Source organism: Ahaetulla prasina, chromosome 7 (genome assembly GCF_028640845.1).
Source record: "Ahaetulla prasina isolate Xishuangbanna chromosome 7, ASM2864084v1, whole genome shotgun sequence".
Classification (NCBI taxonomy): Eukaryota; Metazoa; Chordata; class Lepidosauria; order Squamata; family Colubridae; genus Ahaetulla; species Ahaetulla prasina.
This window is the reverse complement of record NC_080545.1, coordinates 48,948,180-48,964,344: the sequence shown is the minus strand read 5'-3', so window position 1 is coordinate 48,964,344 and position 16,165 is coordinate 48,948,180. Positions and strand designations below refer to the sequence as shown.

Here is a 16,165-nt window from a genome sequence, read left to right as displayed (position 1 = left end):
TTCTGGGCCGGCTGCCCTGTCTGGGCTCAGGATGGGTGCCGCTTAGGCTCCGGCTATTGTTGCGCGGGCTGATGTCATCCTGGCTCAGCGTGAGCTGCCGGCAAACGCAGCCCAGTCTCGACCCCGCTTGGCTTCTGCGGCTGTTTTGGGAATGGTGAGAAGTTCAGTTCAACCCGGCGCCGGGTGAGAGAAGTCTGCCGGTAGGGTGTAGGAGAGAGGATGTTTAGCTCTGTAAAGGCAGCGGCGCAAGTCCACCCGAAAGTCTGGAACCGGCCATTTAGGAATGCGGGAGTTTCTCAGTCACAGAAGCCGTCATCGCCTTTCTATCTCCGTTTGCGCTGAATTGACACGTTTTGTGACTGAGCGAGTGGTGCGAACGGAGCCAGAAAGAATCAGCCCCACGATTTCAGAGACATGGCACAAAGGCAAGATGGGTTCAGTTCCTGGCGGCTTTATGAATACATAAAACTTCTTTCAGAAATATTTCCTCACCTGGGGAAAAAGATTGACCATGGGCAAGTAAAAGCAATAAGAGCAGGAGTGATTTTGGACTTCCCCAGTGACTTTCCTTTGGGAAGTTGACAGGGAATAAAATGAGTTTGTCAAATTTCAATCCCAAGGGAGTAATGGGATCCAGCAACAACTTTGCTAAATTAAATTCCTGAGGCATATGGTGCTTTCCCGACTTCTGAAGAGTTCACACCTTCTGCTTGCTTCCCCATTGGTTTCTGGGAAGCTGCCAGGGGACATTATTCTTTCTGTACAGGTAGCCCTCAACTTACAACAGTTCATGTAGTGATCTTTTGAAGTTACATTGCACTGAAAAAAGTGACTTATGACCGTTTTTCACATATGACTGTTGCAGCATCCCTATGATCACATGATCAAAATTCAGATGTTTGGCAATTGACCCATATTTATGAAAGATGCAGTATCCTGGGTTCATGTGATCATTTTTGTGACGACCTGACAAGCAAAACTCAATTATCTTGCTTAGCAACAGAAATGTTGGGCTCAATTGTGGTTGTAACTTGAAGACTATATGTATAATATAAGTTGGTTGCCTTCCCCTCATGACTCTCAGCAGAGCCTCCGATGCATGGAACTGCCTGCCACTTACTGGAGGGAGAGAAGGGGGAACAAAGAAGCCTTTGACCAGGAAGGAAAGTGCACCAGTGCTCTACACCAGGGGTCTCCAACCTTGGCAACTTTAAGCCTTGGCGGACTTCAACTCCCAGAATTCCCCCAGCCAGCAAAGCAAAGCTGGCTGGGGGATTCTGGAAGTTGAAGTCCGCCAAGGCTTAAAGTTGCCAAGGTTGGAGACCCCTGCTCTACACTGCAGTCTATTCCCAAGGGCCACCTCCCTCCAGGGAGGAAGCAGGGGTGTCACCCACTGTCAGTAGGTGCTCTTTGGGAAGCCCTACATCTCCTCTGATTTTTCTTTGTTACTTAATCCTTTGTTAAGGGATTTCAGATTTTGGCCTTGGTTCCAACGTAGCCAATTGTCACTCACCCATCAGACCTTGCCACCAGCCAATTGGGTGAATTGATCAAAGAGTGGCAAGAAAGGTATCAGGGATATCAGTTATCATCGTATACCTGGGCAGGAGAACAAATCTACCCTCTATTCCCTGTGACAACACACAAAATATTGGAAGATAGCTATCATGTCTCACCTTGGTCTACTATTCTTTAAGCTAAATATATTCAGTTCTTTTAATAGTTCTTCATAGGATTTAGCCTTCAAGCCATTTGTTTCTCTTGTCTGTATTCTTTCCAATTCCTCAGCATCCTTTTTGTATTGTAGCAACCAAACATGCTTTGTCAATGACTGCAAACCTGCTATTTATTAAGCAGTTCCCTGTGTCGTTAAGCAGACAGGGTGAAAAAGCTGCCTGTTGAAGATTGTTCCATTCCTGCAGGAGGCTGCTGAAGGGATTCCCCTACCCTCCACATAGGGAGGGAAAATCCTTCAGGGGACTGCGGAAAATCTTCAGGATTCAACTCAGTTCCTGCAGCCATCCTTTGTAGGGCTGGAGGGGAAATCCTTGGTAAGGCTGCAGGCAATTGGTCATAAATGTTTGCCAAATGCCCAAAATGTGGTCATATGACTGCAGAGGGCCCCCTGTGGTGTGACGTTTTAGAAAGAAATGTTTTATAGACTGTACAGCACTTTTCTGATGCTGTTGTTAACTTTGGTCATTAAACAACAAGCTCTAAATTGAGGATTATCTATAATACTTCCTTGTTACATCTATTGGCCACTTCACAATCTGGCAGGTTTACTGATGCAAACTACTTCCTACATTTAAGCAATATAAACCTCATTACAAATTAAATTGTTGTTTACAATTTTATTGAGAAAAATACAAAGTATTATCCATGCAATTCTTTATTTTACATATTTTAAAAAATCCAAACTGCTGTGCACCAATGCCAATAAAATATTTAAATATTTCCATATAAAACAATGGGGGTTGAATCCAAATATTCTCTATTTCATGGAGGCCAAGAATCTGGGGATTCATTTGTATCACTAATTTTATTTGTATTATCTAGAACAATGCAATTAAGACTGAATTTCATATCCAAGGGGATCAAGACCTTGATCCAGAAGCATGAGGGACGACTCTCTTAACTTCTGTAAGAGCTTCTGGAGTTCGTCCTTGGAAAATATCTGCAAGATAGGAAAAATCACAATCTGAGATAAAATATCTATTTTTTTTTGCCTGGAAAGCTGGTGACCAAAGATAAAATTATTTTAATGAAATATCCATTCTGCTTCTTAATTTTCTGGATTCTGTAATAACCAGCATAGTAATTTATTCATTTTTGTGGTTAGCCTACTAATATCCTAAGTATTCAAGTGCTTAATTATATTTCACATTTTATTAAAAATTGGAAAAGCTAGCTTATTCATACTTTTTAATAGTTTGACTAATCTTTGGAATTTTCTATGCAATACTATAGACAGTGAAATTAAAGAAATGTAAATTACAGCATTTTAGAGACAAGCAGAACATTAACAAAACAGTCCAAAGAGTATATTACCATATAGAGTTTGTGCCTATCTGAAGCAATCAAGTCAGCAAGTCTTAAGTCTTCCTGATACTGTCCAGTGCTGTACAAGACTGTATGAAGGAGGAAGCACAACACTGGCAAGCAGAGTTTTCGCAGCATGATCATCTGATGAGAACGCTCAGGGTCATCTTCAGCATCCTTGATTAAAAAGTATAGATATGTATTAAGCCAAAGTCCTATAGACAATCTTAATTCTTTCTACTCCAACCTTTGAAAACCCATCACTCTCAAAAAGAGAAAAAGTGAGTAAATGTGCAATTCTTCCAATTCTAACCCACAAAAACTAACCTGGCTACAGGGCTATTAAATTTGGCACTTCGTTATAATGTAAGATAATAGAATATAATTTTAAACCAGAGTATATGTGATCTTGCAATTTCATTTCTGTTTAAGTGTAGGCACTATTTACATGGTTAGTTTGTGTAATTATGTAATTATGATTACTTAGAATCTAAGAGTCAGTCCAGAAGTAAACTCTGAACACTACATAGCAGCATTCCAGTGGTAAAAAATACAGCTATTCCATTAACTTTTATTCTATTATTATGTAGGACTAGCTTTAAATGTGTATTTGATTTCGACCAACCTCTCTGACATCAACCATCCATCCTCCATCGATAAACAATAAGACATTATACATTTTTTCTTTTACATCAGCTGTAAGAGCATCTAAAAGACCTTTCCAGATGCCATAATCTACCTAAAAAAAGATAACAAAAAACAAAAAAAAAGATATGAGCCAAAACAGCATACACACACAAAAAAGTCAAAATCCTAATATAAATTTATGGCTGTGGCTAGCCTGAAATATATTGATAAGTTATTCACACTTTATCCGTATGGATAAGGTATTTATGAGTAAGATTTATATTTCAATATATTATGAACAAGTCATTTTTTCATATATATTTACCTCATATTTCTTTTCTTTAAGTTCATGGGCAACTTTTTCTGTGAAACTTGCTTGTGAAAGCTGCCCTGGCTTCTGTGGAACTGAATTCATGTGTTTAAACCATTCATTAAAAGCTTCATGGGCTTCCTATATTGAGTTGGAAATACATAGTTATTATCGAATGCATAAATCTAGAAATATGTAGGTTATGTGTTTATGAATTCTCTGACATCTCTGTCCTTGAATATATTTAAACAAATATTTTGAACGTCTAAGCTAGTTCAGAGACCCTTTGTTCCCTCGTCCTCATTAGTTAATAAGAATAGAGAGCTAAGCCTATCTAACTCAGTTCAACTTATTTTTTAAAAAAAGAACAGAAATGACTAAATTTGACTTAATCTGAAATAAGATTCAATCTCAGAATGCAATAAGGTTTTACTATTGGATTAGTTTATGTTTAAATAGTGACCTCTGGATTAGTTTATGTTTATGTTTAAATAGTGTATATTTTTCACACCTAATATTAGAGCACTGACATATTTTTGGAATTAGGAGACAGGGTGTCCTCTCTGGAACTTTGTCACATTCTTACCAAGTATGCTCTAATACATAAATGCTCTCTAATAGCATTGTCATCTTCAGCCGGAAGTGGACTCTCCATTCCTTGTTCTTCCCATTGATTGTATATTTCAGCTATAGAGTCTTGTGGAATCTTTATAAATACTTCTGTGGCTGCTTCATGCTTCTTAGATGCTATAAAATATTATTTAAGAACATAAGTTGCTTTCAGATTCAATATGTTTTATCTATTTATTTAATTCAAAATCATGAATACTGCAGTACCCAAGAATTTCCTCATTATAGCATTGCTTTGCTTAAGTGCTTCAGCTCTCTGAGCAGGATCAAATACTAGCCAATCAATCACATCAATCTTCAAGCGATCATCCTGGGGGGAAAAAATCCTGTGTTAATATCTAGGGTAATCAAATGTACCAAATCAGCTTTTAAGGCTAGAAAAGGGATTTGCTGGCTATAGTCTAGAGATTTTAATTGTGCATTGTTGGAGAATCACAAGTATCTGTCATATTTAGTTATAATTAAATTTATATTAAATTATATATTTGAGTTTTCAGCATTTTTTGAGTTTTCTTGTCTTTTACACAGTTTTCAAGAATAGCGTATAACTGTAGAATCAGGATTGCTATTTTGAGCCATTCAAACATTTAACAGAAGTACTTGCCAATGGATTGGAACACAGACATGCAAAGAATTCCAATGAATTATTAATAGCAATTGCAACTTTTGCAATTATTTTTATTAACTAGAAGCTGTTGGAAAAAAGGTAAAACAAAGTGGCTATGTGTTCAAATTCATATAGGAACAGCTTCTGCAGCTGATAAAAGTAGGAAGAATATGCTGGTTAGTGTTAGAGACAGAGCACATGAAATACCTCCACTCACCTCTGTTGTGCCTGTCTCTATTGCAAGATCATGGTGGAAGAACTCACTAGTGTCTTTTTTGCAAATATTTTCAACCACTGTTTTTGTTATAGTTGCAATGTCCAAACCTATTTTGGGAAAAAAAGAACAAGGATTATATACCAAGAGGAGGAGGTATTTATAACATCTGTATGGATAAAAAATGGCATTAAACAGAAACATTGAAGCTGACTGTGTAGTAGTTTTCTAGAAGGTGAGACTAAAATAACTTTCAATGTAAATAATGTCTTTATTTAATTTACCCTGGTAATGTCTTGGGAGGCAAAATTTCACTGCAGATCTTTTAACCAAGTAGGCATTGTGGCACATTAAATAACTAATATTATAAAAAATCATATCCACTATTAACATTTCAAGCTACGACTAGCTGAATTGTGCATACTCTGTTTAGAAGTATTATAATCATACTCATCCACTTACAAATAGCTGCCAACCAGGGAAAGAGTTAAATGTTCCCTAAGAACATGTCCAATCATCACATTTTTACTAACCTGCTTCCTTGGCAAGCTCCAGACAGTGGTGCCGTTGTTCAGTGTCTATGACATCTTCCAAGAATGCAGCATACTGAGCAACAGCTACATCTTGAGGCAGGTGGCTGACATAAAATGCTATGAGATCAGTGTGCTTCTCACATATTAACCACTGGAACAGAAAACAAATGGCATTTTGGGAGACAATAAAAATATTGCTACAATATCTAATATAAAATATAATGGTATAACAACTCAAAACAGACAGACACACATGCATATGTATTTACCAGTGGTGAAATCCAATTTTTTTTACTACTGGTTCTGTGGGTGTGGCTTGGTGGGCATGATGTGGCTTGGTGGGCGTGGCAGGAGAGGGATATTACAAAATCTCCATTCCCACCCTACTCCAGGGAAAGGATACTGCAAAATCTCAATTCCCACCCCACTCTGGGGCCAGCCAGAGGTGGTATTTGCCAGTTCTCCGAACTACTCAAAATTTTTGCTACCGGTTCTCCAAACTACTCAAAATTTCTTCTACTGGTTTTCCAGAACCTGCTGGATTTCACCCCTGGTATTTACACTTACCTGAAAGGGAGAGTAAATAGCAATGCATTAGTATACCTGTGCCATTAAAATCTAATGCCTTCTTTCAACTAATTTGATGATATCCTCTATATGTAAAAAGGATGTGCAATTATACAAAATAGGTACCATTTTTGCTCTTTATTAATGTTTCCATTTGTGTAAGTAATGAAATAATTTACCTGAATGTAGGCCTTTAAAACATCAATTGATACTTCCTCCTATATAGAAAAGCAAATATTTTAATAAAATTGCCTAATTATTTTAAAGTATAAGGTTAACCTTAATGTATTATAATATGTAATTAATATTAAAACTCTCATTTTGCTACCTTTTTAATGGATCTGAAGGTACTTTTTGTAACCAGTTCTCATATATCACTGGGACAGGAATAGTAACTCTTCATGATCACATTTAACATTTAGAAAGTTCTGTTTGTTAACTGTGATTCTCTAGTTCTAATTTTTTGGATAATTTGTATACTTATTAAAGCTGAATAAATAAATTCATTTACTTTGGTTTGAAGCCCCAAAGTACGGAAAAATAAAATAAGATGAGTCATGAATCGAAGCAGATGCCCAGGGAGCATATTTCTGCCTTTGGAAAGCCATTTGTAAAATTCATCCATAAGACCTGAAAAATAAAAGCAAGAAATATAAAATAATTACAACTGCCCATCACAGAACTAAAGAAGCTAAGTTTTCCCCATTAGCTCCTCTATTCCTCTGGGATATATCCCACAGTATTCTCAGCCAGGAAAATGTATTTCCAAAAAAAGCAATAGGATGATGCCCTCTGCATTTTTCTCTGTGCTTTAATTAAGCAGTTAAATAAAGATGTTGGTGATTGGCACTTTAAAATATGCAAACCAATTTTAATTTAAAAAATCTTATGGGCACCCAGGATGTCTGGGAGCACCAAGTCACATATCTTTGCTGTACTGTTTCAAAAGGCAACAGAGTCACAAATGCCCCCTTATGTATCAACTACATCCCACCCACCCCCCTCCACCTATAAACATTTGAAATTACAGACTTTTCTTTCTTACCCATCTTTTCTGAAGAGAATAAGTAACTAAATTCTTAAAGCTCTGCCTGTATGGCTACTCCATAACAGCACTACTAAAACACAGAGAACTGAGAAATGAAAAAAGACCTGGTGCAAAACTTACCATCCACATCTCCTAGGATAACAAACTTTTGAATCATATGATAGTGTTCTTGATTCTCTTCCAAAATTCTCTGAAAAACAATTTATGTATTTATGAAGTCATAACATATAATCATAGAAAATTATTTGTAATCAGGATATTTAGGCATATTTGAAAAAGATTATTTTGCACCATACTTATGCTGAAGGGCAATATTTCTGTGCAGTAATAAGGTACATTTACTGGCTGATTCATATTCCATTATAAATTCATCAGGTGATTTACTTGTTCTGATTTAATGATGTGTAAAAATCTATCTGTATCAAATTTGATGTGCAAGGCGGGATGATCAAGTTTACTCAACACACAGTTTAAATATTCTGGTTTAAAAGTATACAGGTGAAACTCAAAAAATTAGAATATCATGCAAAAGTTCATTTATTTCAGTAATGCAACTTAAAAGGTGAAACTAATATATGAGATAGACTCATTACATGCAAAGTGAGATAGTTCATGCCTTTATTTGTCATAGTTTTGATGATTATGGCTGACACCTCATGAAAACCCCAAATTCACAATCTCAGAAAATTAGAATATTACAAGAAATCAATAAAACAAGGATTGTACATAGAACAATATCGGACCTCTGACAAGTATAAGTATGCATATGTACTCAGTACTTGGTTTGGGCCCCTTTTGTATCTATTACTGCCTCAATGCGGCGTGGCATGGATGCTATTAGCCTGTGGCACTGCTGAGGTGTTACGGAAGACCAGGATGCTCAATAGGAGCCTTCAGCTCTTCTGCATTGTTCAGTCTCATATCTCTCATCTTTCTCTTGGCAATGCCCCATAGATTCTCTATGGGGTTAAGGTCAGGCGAGTTTGCTGGCCAATCAAGCACAGTAATCCCATGGGCATTGAACCAGTTTTGGTACTTTTGGCAGTGTGGGCAGGTGCCAAGTCCTGCTGGAAAATGAAGTCAGCATCACCATAAAGCTCGTCTGTGGAAGGAAACATGCAGTGCTCCAAAATCTTCTGGTAGACGGCTGCGTTGACCCTGGACTTAATGAAGCACAGTGGACCAACACCAGCAGATGACATGGCTCCCCAAATCAACAGACTGTGGAAACTTCACACTGGATTTCAAGCATCTTGCAGTGTATGCCTCTCCATTCTTCCTCCAGACTCTGGGTCCTTGGTTTCCAAATGAGATGCAAAAGTTGCTCTCATCAGAAAAGAGGACTTTGGACCACTGAGCAACAGACCAGTTCTTTTTTTCTTTAGCCCAGGTAAGATGCTTCTGACGTTGTTTGTTGTTCAGGAGCGGTTTGACAAGAGGAATACGACATTTGAAGCCCATGTCCAGGATCCGTCTGTGTGTGGTGGCTCTTGATGCATCTGACTCCAACCTCAGTCCACTCCTTCAACACTTTTGAACGGCCTTTTCCTGACAATCCTCTCCAGGCTGTGGTCATCCCTGCTGCTTGTGCACCTTTTTCTTCCACACTTTTCCCTTCCACATGACTTTCTATTAATGTGCTTTGATACAGCACTTTAGGAACATCCAACTTCTTTTGCAATTACCTTTTGAGGCTTGCCCTCCTTATGGAGGGTGTCAATGATGGTTTTCTGCACAACTGTCATGTCAGCAGTCTTTCCCATGATTGTGATTCCTACTGAACCAGACTGGGAGACCATTTAAAGGCTCATGAACCCTTTGCAGGTGTTATGGCTTAAGTAGCTGATTTGAGTGGGTAAGCCTAGAATATTGAACCTTTTCACAATATTCTGATTTTCTGCGATTGTGAATTTGGGGTTTTCATGAGCTGTAAGCCATAATCATCAAAATTATGACAAATCAAGGCGTGAACTATCTTGCTTTGCATGTAATGAGTCTGTCTCATATATTAGTTTCACCTTTTAAGTTGCATTACTAAAATAAATGAACTTTTGCACAATATTCTAATTTTTTGAGTTTCACCTGTATGTGAACACATCCATTGCATAAATGATAATAGATAAAACAGTATGGTGTGGTCACTGCATCAGATTTTTTAAAAATTAGTGTCTGTTTGACTAATAAAATTATGCTATTGCAGATTAAGACTAGGGCAATCCAATGTGTTTTTTCATAGTTCAGTAAACTGTGCCCAAAGTCTTTTTCCCAAGTAAATGAATACATTATTACAACTTTATCTTGAAGCTTGCCCCTGAAAAGTTTGCCCCTATGGGACTTGGTTATGAGAAAATACATATAAGAGTAGGCTATAATTTACTCCTTTAATTTTGAAAAAGCTTCAGATTTACCTTTTTGTCTGTTGCTTGAAGTTCTTCAAATACTTTTTCTAAAGTCCAGCTTTAAATTATGAAGAAAAAATGCCAGTTAGCATTGCCTTCAAAATTTCATAGCAGCTATTGAACAAACAAAAAATAACTCACTTTGTTTCCAAATATTCTCTGGGGAGTTCTTCCTTCTCCTCTGTGTTCATCACAGATGAACGAATTTCCTGTTCAACAAGTGTGTCTACCATGACCCTGAAGTATGCCCAAACAGCATCTTCCCAGGTATCGCAAACTGGAAGAAGCTTTAAAGTCACAAAGAAAGCAAAACAAAAGCCCCAACAAATTAATGTTTTGGAGAAAGTATAATATTAAAACAAACCCAAGCTAGCCCTACTTTAGCTATGAATTACTGACGCACACAATGAGAATGAATTGCAGCAAACTTTGATTTTAACATCTTTCCACATAAGCATGACTAGAGAGAAGCACCTGGAAATTCTTGCCAACTACAGTTAATATTAGTTACAATTCATTTCAAAGAAATCACCTTGTTCTTAAAGATAAGATTCTTCTCAAAAGACAGTATCACATAGAGGTAGCCCTTGACTTATGACAGGTTGCTTAATGACCGTTTGAAGTTATGACCGATTCCAGGCTACTTGCGGCCTGGTTTCAATGTTACAAAGTTACAATGGTTGCAGTAACCCCAGTCACCACTCTTACAACTGACTGCAAGGATGCTCCATTACTCCCCCACCCACCCCATTCCGTTGGCTCTCTGCAGCCACTCAGCGACCCAATAGAGATCAGACGGCTGCACTGAGCACAAATCAGGATTAGTTTCTTACAAAAGGCTGTGGGCCATGGTGGCTCAGGCTGTAAGATAGCCTGTTATTAAAACACAGCAGCCTGCAATTACTGCAGGCTCGAATCCCACCAGGCCCAAGGTTGACTCAGCCTTCCATCCTTTATAAGGTAGGTAAAATGAGGACCCAGATTGTTGGGGGTGCAATAAGTTGACTTTGTAAATATACAAATAGAATGAGACTATTGCCTTACACACTGTAAGCCGCCCTGAGTCTTCGGAGAAGGGCGGGATATAAATGTAAATAACTAAAAAAAAGAAGCAAACTCCCATTTTGCAACAGGTTCTATTCTTGCAATACTGTCAAATTAATTTTTTTAAGCAGGCTCCATTTTTCTGTAGTTTATGGGCATGTGAGTAGTCTTGGGAGGCCTACAGCAGGCAATCCTGAGCCCCCCCCCCCACCCCCCAAGGCACCCTGTGCTTTGTTAAATGACTCTCCTGTTTGCTTAACATTTTCATCAGAGAGCGCAAGGACTGGGATCATTAAGTGAAGAAGTTTTGCTTAATGACTGTCATGACATGCAACTGCAATAGGCAGGCTCCGTCTTGAGGACTACTTGTATGGGCTTACTTATAAGCATCAGAAGCTACAGCTATACTACTTTTTATTTGTAGAATCTCTGGCTTGCAATTATATTATATGCCTCAGAATGATAGCAAAGTGTTCAAAACTTCAAACAGTTACTGGAAAAAAACCATGTCGTACCTGTTTGAGATTCCCACTAAGTGCCGCATAGACTGCTCTCTCATATTTGTCAAACTGTTCCTAAAAATATTCAATTCAGAAATATTTTTGATATCATTATATTTAAGAAATGTAATACAAGGTATATTATTACTAAAGCATGACATTCAGACACATCTGAAGCAATCAAAACGATAAAATACCATAGGCCATTTCTGCGGGTAGGGCAGCGTAAGAAGATACATTTGTCCTGCCAAAATATGAAACCCCTAAGATTGGGACTCGCATGAAAAAAAATGAAGTAAGACCAAGTCGGCCTCTGACCCGGCGCAGGTCCCAACCGGCTCCTTGGTTCTCCGAGGAGCTGAGAGGGATGAAGCGCCGGAGAAGACGCCTAGAGAGCTCCTGGAGGTCTAGCCGTTCAGAAGCTGATCGGACACTAGTGAAGTCCTATACTAGGACTTACCTAGTGGCATTGAGGGAAGCGAGGCGTAGCTACGCCTCCCTCATTGCATCGGCAGATAACCGCCCAGCCGCCCTGTTTGGTGACCCGCTCCCTCCTACACCAGGGGAGCGGGATGACCCGCTGCAGGGACGTGCTGAGGAGTTTAACGTTATCTATACGATAAAATCGCTCAGCTTCGGGATGGTTTGGACCAAGATTGCGGTGATACGGGTGAGACGGCTGAGGGTGGTCTTGGTGACATTTTATGGGATGAGTTTGACCCTGTTGCTCGAGGACATGGACAGGTTGTTGGGGAGGCTGAATGCCACCACATGTTTACTGGACCCGTGCCCCTCCTGGTTGGTGCTGGCCACGCAGGAGGTGACCCGAGGCTGGCTCCAGGCGATTACGAGCGCTTCTTTGGTGGAGGGTGTCTTTCCGGCCGCCTTGAAAGAGGCGGTGGTGAGGCCCCTCCTCAAGAAGCCTTCCTGACCCGCTGTTTTAGGTAATTATCGTCCGGTCTCCAACCCGCTCGCGAAGGTTGTTGAGAGTATGGTGGCATATCAGTTTCCTTACACCTGGATGAAACTGTCTATCTAGACCTGCTCCAGTCCGGTTTCCGCCCGGTTACAGCAGGGAGACGGCTTTGGTCGCGTTGGTGGATGATCTCTGGAGGGCCAGGGATAGGGGTTGTTCCTCTGCCCTGGTCCTATTAGATCTCTCAGCGGCTTTCGATACCATCGACCATGGTATCCTGCTGCGCCGGTTGGAGGATTGGGAGTGGAGGCACCGTTTACGGTGGTTCTCCTCCTATCTCTCCGACCGGTCGCAGTCGGTGTTGACAGGGGCAGAGGTCGGCCCCGAGGCCCCTCACTTGTGGGGTGCCGAGGGATCGATCCTCTCGCCTTCTGTTCAACATCTACATGAAGCCGCTGGGTGAGATCATCAGTGGGTTCGGTGTGAGGTACCAGCTGTACGGATGACACCCAGCTGTACTTTTCCACACCGGACCACCCCAACGGTTATCAAGTGCTGTCCCGGTGCCTGGAGGCCGACGGGTCTGGATGGGGAGAAACAGGCTCAAGCTCAATTCCTCCAAGACAGAGTGGCTGTGGATGCCGGCATCCCGGTACAGTCAGCTAAATCCGCGGCTGACCATCGGTGGCGAGTCATTGGCCCCGATGGAGAGGGTGCGCAACTTAGGCGTCCTCCTGGATGAACGGCTGTCTCTAGAAGATCACTTGACGGCCGTCTCCAGGAGAGCGTTCTACCAGGTTCGCCTGGTGCGCCAGTTGCGCCCCTTTCTGGACCGGGAGGCCCTTTGCACGGTCACTCACGCCTTGTGACGCCTCGCCTGGATTACTGCAACGCCTCTACATGGGGCTTCCTTGAAGGGCATCCGGAGGCTGCAGTTAGTTCAGAATGCGGCTGCGCGGGTGATAGAGGGAGCCCCTCGTGGCTCCCGCATAACACCCATCCTGCGCAGGCTGCACTGGCTACCTGTGGCCTTCCGGGTGCGCTTCAAGGTTTTGGTGACCACCTTCAAAGCGCTCCATGGCATAGGGCCGGGTTATCTACGGGACCGCCTACTGCGACCAGATACCTCTCACCGACCCGTGCGCTCTCACAGAGAGGGACTCCTCAGGGTGCCGTCAGCTAGGCAGTGTCGGTTGGCGACGCCCAGGGGAAGGGCCTTCTCTGTGGGGGCTCCCACCCTCTGGAACGAACTCCCCCCAGGACTTCGTCAACTTCCTGACCTTCGAACCTTCCGTCGCGAGCTCAAGACACATTTATTCATCTGTGCAGGACTGGCTTAGATTTTTAAATTTAGAGGGGTTTTAAATTGATTTTAATATTTATATTTGATATTTATATTTCTATTTTTAATAATTCGGGCGCTAGAATAAGTTTTTTAAGGATTATTTTAATTTGTATATTGATATTGATGTTTTATATGCCTGTAAACCGCCCTGAGTCCTTTGGGAGATAGGGCGGTATATAAATTCGAATAATAATAATAATAATAATAAAGTAAAGACCAAGAAATTCAAGGCAATATGCATAAGATCTCCAAGAGAAGTTGCATACTCCTATGTACTCTGCCATCACCTGCTGCTCTCCATCCTAGGAAACCAGCATGCATAATAAACCATACAATTCCTTATTAAGATTATATTTAATTTTGCAGTATTTTATTCAGAGTTCCGGGAGCTGCATACAACTGGAGAAAAATGATTGGGAGAAGATACTCTACAGGAGAACATACAACATTTAGTTAATAGAATGTTTGAATCCTGGGATGGGATGTTCCAAGTATTGCAGAAGGCATGCTAATAATACTCTTACATTCACATAATTATAAAAGACATACTGATAATATGCTTATGCTGCTACTGGCAATATTAGAAGTGAAAAGTAGATTTGTAAGTTTCTTACTTTTTCTGCAAGTCGCCAACAACTGATTTTCCAAATACATCTGTATGGGTTTCCTTCTACTGGCTCTAGCTCTTGCCCTATTTGTAAGAGGTAATTTTATGAAAGATGTAGCATGAAGCAGGGATAAGAAGGAGCACATTCTGAAAAAGCAAGTTGTCTCCACCACCAAAACATTCATGTCATTTCATATAAGCTCCAGGACAATACACTTTAATAGTTCTCTAGTCAAATTAATTTCGTTTTTGCACTGAAATCTCTCTACTAGTAAAACATTTAATTTAACAGGTAATCTTGTAGTATGATTAAATCATAGTCTATGGTTACATTCCAATTCTTAGTTAAATGAGCATTTTAAACCAAGTTAGAAGTCCACCTTTTAATTTTTATTCTTTAAAATCACAGACTTTGATTTTAGATGCAGTAACAAACTGAGGTTTCACCAAACTAGGAAAGTATTCTCTAAATTAAATGTAAAAGGAAAGGAGGGAACTAGAGGTATATAGCTAATTATGGATCCTTCAAATTGTTACTGAGAAATTAAATTTGAAGCAGGCAGTTCCTGGAAATTGTGATAAATCTTTAAGAAACATTGCAAATAAGAAATCTGGACCCTTTATATAAAATTCGGAGATAAGGCTAGATTGAGTCTTATTTCTATTATAATTAAGGACTTAACTTTATATTTGTTAAATATATTTTATGAATATGTAACCTTGGATGAACTGAAATACTTTTTTCCTTTCCAAGTGCACATTTGTAGAAACAACTAAGGGCAAACATGTTAAAATAAAGAAATAAAACAGTGAACCTTGTCATTCTTTGTTCTATATGTGCTTATGTCATATTTCATTTCAATACCTCCATTCATGTTAGGATCATGGTACAGTTTCCATCCTTCAAGTGTTGCAGCTCTCCAGGCCTGGCCACACCTTTTGCAGAGTCTTTGGGCCTGCCGATGACGTAAAATTATTCAATTCTACAGATAATTCTGTTGTTTTGCAAAGTGATCTCAATTATGTGTTGAATGTTCATCTATTTAGCAACTTCAAATTTCAATTAATAAATGCTCTGTCTTACATATTGGACCCTCACTTTGTTAAGGACCTAGGTGTACTTATCTCTGACAATTTATGCTTCAAAGCTCACTCTAACAGTGTTGCTAAAAAAGCATTAAGAGTTATAAAGTTAATTTTGCAAAGCTTTTTTTCTGGAAACATTGTATTACTAATTAGAGCTTATAAAACTTATGCTACACCAATTTTAGAGTATTGTTCAACTATTTGGAATCCCCACCATATATCTGACATCAGTACAATCGAGCGAGTTCACTAGGAAAGTCTTACACTCTTCTGTACACAATAGAATTCCTTATGCTACTAGGCTCAAAATTCTTGGTTTGGATAACTTAGAACTGCGTCACTTGCAGTCAGACCTAGGTATTGCATACAAAATTATACGCAATTTTATACCTGTAAGTGAATTTCTGTTTTAATTGCAATAATATGTGCGCGAACAACCACTTTAAACTCAATGTAAATCATTCTGAACTTGACTGTAAAAAATATGATTTCTGTAATAGAGTTATCAAAGTCTGGAATGCTCTACCTGATTCAGTAATCTCAGCTACAAATTTTCAGTTTCAGTCACAAATTGACTTCCGTGGACCTTACTTCATACTTAAGTGGTCAATAGAAGTCCATAAATGCACTAACATCCCTATCGTATCGTCCCTGTCATTGTATTTTTATTCTCTTATTCTTGTTCTCGTT

The 16,165-nt window shown here is 39.6% G+C and overlaps 1 protein-coding gene and 1 long non-coding RNA gene across 3 annotated transcripts in view; one reads left to right on the top strand and one right to left on the bottom strand.

Moving 5' to 3' along the window:
* The first annotated feature begins 17 nt into the window (after positions 1 to 17).
* LOC131201802 (uncharacterized) lies at positions 18 to 2,774 on the top strand. The gene is made up of 2 exons (XR_009156012.1): positions 18 to 154; positions 2,560 to 2,774. It is a non-coding gene; the product is annotated as an uncharacterized LOC131201802 (long non-coding RNA).
* The window catches only part of NUP107 (nucleoporin 107), a 26,620-nt gene continuing 12,794 nt past the window's right edge, over positions 2,340 to 16,165 (bottom strand). For both annotated transcript variants that reach the window (XM_058190023.1, XM_058190022.1), the window contains exons 13-28: positions 15,255 to 15,345; positions 14,397 to 14,473; positions 11,537 to 11,596; positions 10,119 to 10,264; positions 9,987 to 10,035; positions 7,699 to 7,768; positions 7,042 to 7,160; positions 6,710 to 6,748; positions 5,964 to 6,114; positions 5,434 to 5,540; positions 4,817 to 4,919; positions 4,566 to 4,726; positions 3,995 to 4,120; positions 3,668 to 3,781; positions 3,052 to 3,219; positions 2,340 to 2,677 (exon numbers count right to left, since the gene is read on the bottom strand). In XM_058190023.1, the coding sequence (XP_058046006.1) occupies positions 2,570 to 2,677; positions 3,052 to 3,219; positions 3,668 to 3,781; positions 3,995 to 4,120; positions 4,566 to 4,726; positions 4,817 to 4,919; positions 5,434 to 5,540; positions 5,964 to 6,114; positions 6,710 to 6,748; positions 7,042 to 7,160; positions 7,699 to 7,768; positions 9,987 to 10,035; positions 10,119 to 10,264; positions 11,537 to 11,596; positions 14,397 to 14,473; positions 15,255 to 15,345 (1,689 nt within the window). In that variant the 3' untranslated portion in view covers positions 2,340 to 2,569. The remainder of the gene's footprint in view (positions 2,678 to 3,051; positions 3,220 to 3,667; positions 3,782 to 3,994; positions 4,121 to 4,565; positions 4,727 to 4,816; positions 4,920 to 5,433; positions 5,541 to 5,963; positions 6,115 to 6,709; positions 6,749 to 7,041; positions 7,161 to 7,698; positions 7,769 to 9,986; positions 10,036 to 10,118; positions 10,265 to 11,536; positions 11,597 to 14,396; positions 14,474 to 15,254; positions 15,346 to 16,165) is intronic.